The sequence below is a fragment of the Aegilops tauschii genome, chromosome 5 (assembly GCF_002575655.3).
Source record: "Aegilops tauschii subsp. strangulata cultivar AL8/78 chromosome 5, Aet v6.0, whole genome shotgun sequence".
NCBI classification, from domain to species: Eukaryota; Viridiplantae; Streptophyta; class Magnoliopsida; order Poales; family Poaceae; genus Aegilops; species Aegilops tauschii.
In genome coordinates this window covers 24,261,883-24,264,614 of record NC_053039.3, presented here as the reverse complement: position 1 = coordinate 24,264,614, position 2,732 = coordinate 24,261,883, and the positions used below count along the sequence as shown (strand labels likewise).

Here is a 2,732-nt window from a genome sequence, read left to right as displayed (position 1 = left end):
AGATATGCACCACGAACGGCAAATATCGCCCCTTTTTCCACACCTAGCTAGAAGATATTTCAGATATGCACATTAATCGTCTTCATTGTTTTATGAAAGTTTGGTTGTTCCCCACATATGCCATGTGGTGGACATTAATTGTACCTAATTCCAACCATTTTTATGCCAAATACAATAATACAATTACCGATAGCTCAAGAAAAGTCTCCCCCCCCCCCTCCCGCTGGCGCTGCAGCCGGTCCGCCCCGCCTCCGATGGCCCTTGTGCAGAGGATCTCGGCCTCCCGCCGGCGAGAAGGACCCTCATCTCATTTTTGTTAGGTTCATCATCTTGGTTCGGGCTGTGTGGCGGTGGTGTTATCCCTCGGTAAGAATAATATCTGCCACATCTGGTCCCCATCCCGACGGTGCATATACCGTCGTCAGAGGGCGTGCAAAAGTGTGTCTCCGCCAGATCTCACGGGATTCGGTGGCTGCTGGTCCGTTTGGATCCAATTTTCGTTCGTGTGGTTATAGGTTTGATCTTTTCAGTCTACGACTCTCTTCATCAGCGATGGTTACCGCTTTGGTGTGCTAGTTTCTTAGGGCCTTAGCACGATGACTTCCCGACTGTGTACTACATCATGATTTTTCCGGCAACGATGAGGGAGGGGCGATGATGGAGGTGCCCCTTCGGTTCGCTACATTGCTTATAGATGTTGGTAGATGGTCCATGGACCTGTTTTAATTTTTGTTACTTTTAATGTTCTTTGTACCGTCATGATTGAATATTAATAGATTGGAATTATCTCTTGAAAAAAATCCAATAATACCATTTTTTATCTATAACTTACTACTACTAGTCAAAATGTTTTGCGAATCAGCAATGGGGTAGGCGAATTCCTAACTTCAAGCCACAATTGATTGCACGCATATTCAATTTTCAAACACTTAATTTTACAAACTGGTTAAATCCAGCCAAATCAAAAACCGAACACATGAAGGTTAAATCCTCCAATCCCTTGAGTGACACCATGAGACCTCCATCTCCAGGGTTTCTCACAAGACGATGCCTGATCCCACCCTCCCAATCTCGTTAATATAGTGCATGGTCACCCATGTTCGCCACATCATCTCATAATGGAAAATTAAAATCCGCTCAACAAAGGACGAGAAGACGATTGTTATAGTACTTCGTAAAGTTTTTGAGTTGACTGAAGTCAAACTTCATAAAGTTTGATCAAGTTTATAAAAAAGGTACAAATATTTACGATAACAAATCTATAATAAATATAATGGTATTGATTTGTTTTTGTATATGCTAATATTTTTGGCTATAAATTTTGTCAAAGTTTACAAAGCTTGGCTTTGACTAAAGCTAATACGCGGACTAAATAAAAACGAAGAAAGCAGTAAGATGGCATTAGAAAGAGGTGGCGACAAGCTGCATCAAACACTAGCTGCCTCAATAGAACGTCATGGGCTAACTCCCAACTCGGAGATGAAGATGGAGGGTAGTGGTCCAATGCAAGAAATTTTAACTGATTTTCAGCACCCACAAAAAACACCACGTGACATACTTATACTATTATTTAACCATTTATTTATTATTGGTCAACATACAGGCACAGTCGTGCATATGCATGTATGTGACATGGCACATACATATAAGTAGACTACTCAGAGTAGTCCTTGTTCCTTATTGATCCCAGCTATTATATATACTTTTGATCCTTCAACGCGTCCTAATCTAAGGGCAGAGGACGATCTGGTAGTTGGTTCCGGCGGGGCAGGTGAAGGTGCTGGTCTGGTCGTCCTTGGCGTAGCTGTAGGCGTCGGGGCACTTGCCCTTGAAGAACTTCGAGTAGTTGGTCGGTGGGCAGTTGTGCTCGAACTGGCCCCGGCAGCAGTAGGTGTCGCCGCCGAACTTGCCGCACGCGCTCGCGCACCCTCCGGGCACCTGCAGCTCCTTGAGGCACTCCTTGGTGATGTCCGTGGCGCAGCGCGCGGCGCGGCAAGACGCGCCGACGGGCTCGAAGCTCATCGGCACGTTGAACCCGTCGATGACGGACAGGTCGAAGAAGTCCTTGTTCCCGCCCTGGCCCAGGGTGTACTCGGCCAGCGTGGTGGGCTGCTGGCCGGACACGCTGCAGGCCAGCGCGCCGCCGCAGTCGCCCGTGATGCACCGCCCACGGCCGCTGCCGTCGAAGGTGCACCCGGTGCGCGGCCACACCCTGGCGCCCGCGGTGCCGGCGGGCATGTTGAGCTGCCACGACTTGCCCGGGTCGAGACGCGCGCCGCCGCCTGGGAGCGCGCCCGGCCACACCGTGTAGGAGCACCGGTTGACGACGGTGATGGTGGCCGCGTCTGCGGCGGTGACGACGGCGAGGACGAGGGCGATGAGGTGGAGGACGCGAGAGGACGCCATGGGTGATGCCGCTCTTGTTGTTCTCGATCGGACGACTTGTGACGGTAGTGTGCGTGCAGCGGTGGTGAGTGGTGGCTTGCTGCTCTCGCCCGCGGTGGAGGTATTTATAGCCGCAATGCTCTGCCTGTTGCTAGTAAAAAGTTAGGTTGCATGCGTGTCGTGATCGTGCTCAGTCCAAAGCTAGCTGGCTCGATCGACGTTTTCCACGGTCGCGTTTGGCAGCATGCAATATGCATGCATGTATGGTTCTAGAATCCAAATGAAAGATGCCACCTCATGTATGCTTGCAGCAGTGTACAATGCACCACTAGAGGTCTAATGAACGG

General features: G+C 49.7%; 1 protein-coding gene across 1 annotated transcript; it reads right to left on the bottom strand.

The window, feature by feature from the left end:
- Positions 1-1,555: 1,555 nt before the first annotated feature.
- LOC109778290 (alpha-amylase/trypsin inhibitor) lies at positions 1,556-2,493 on the bottom strand. Its single transcript, XM_020336848.3, has one exon. The coding sequence runs from the start codon at positions 2,404-2,406 to the stop codon at positions 1,729-1,731; it is 678 nt and encodes a 225-aa protein (XP_020192437.1). The 5' UTR covers positions 2,407-2,493; the 3' UTR covers positions 1,556-1,728.
- Between the last annotated feature and the right edge of the window lie 239 nt (positions 2,494-2,732).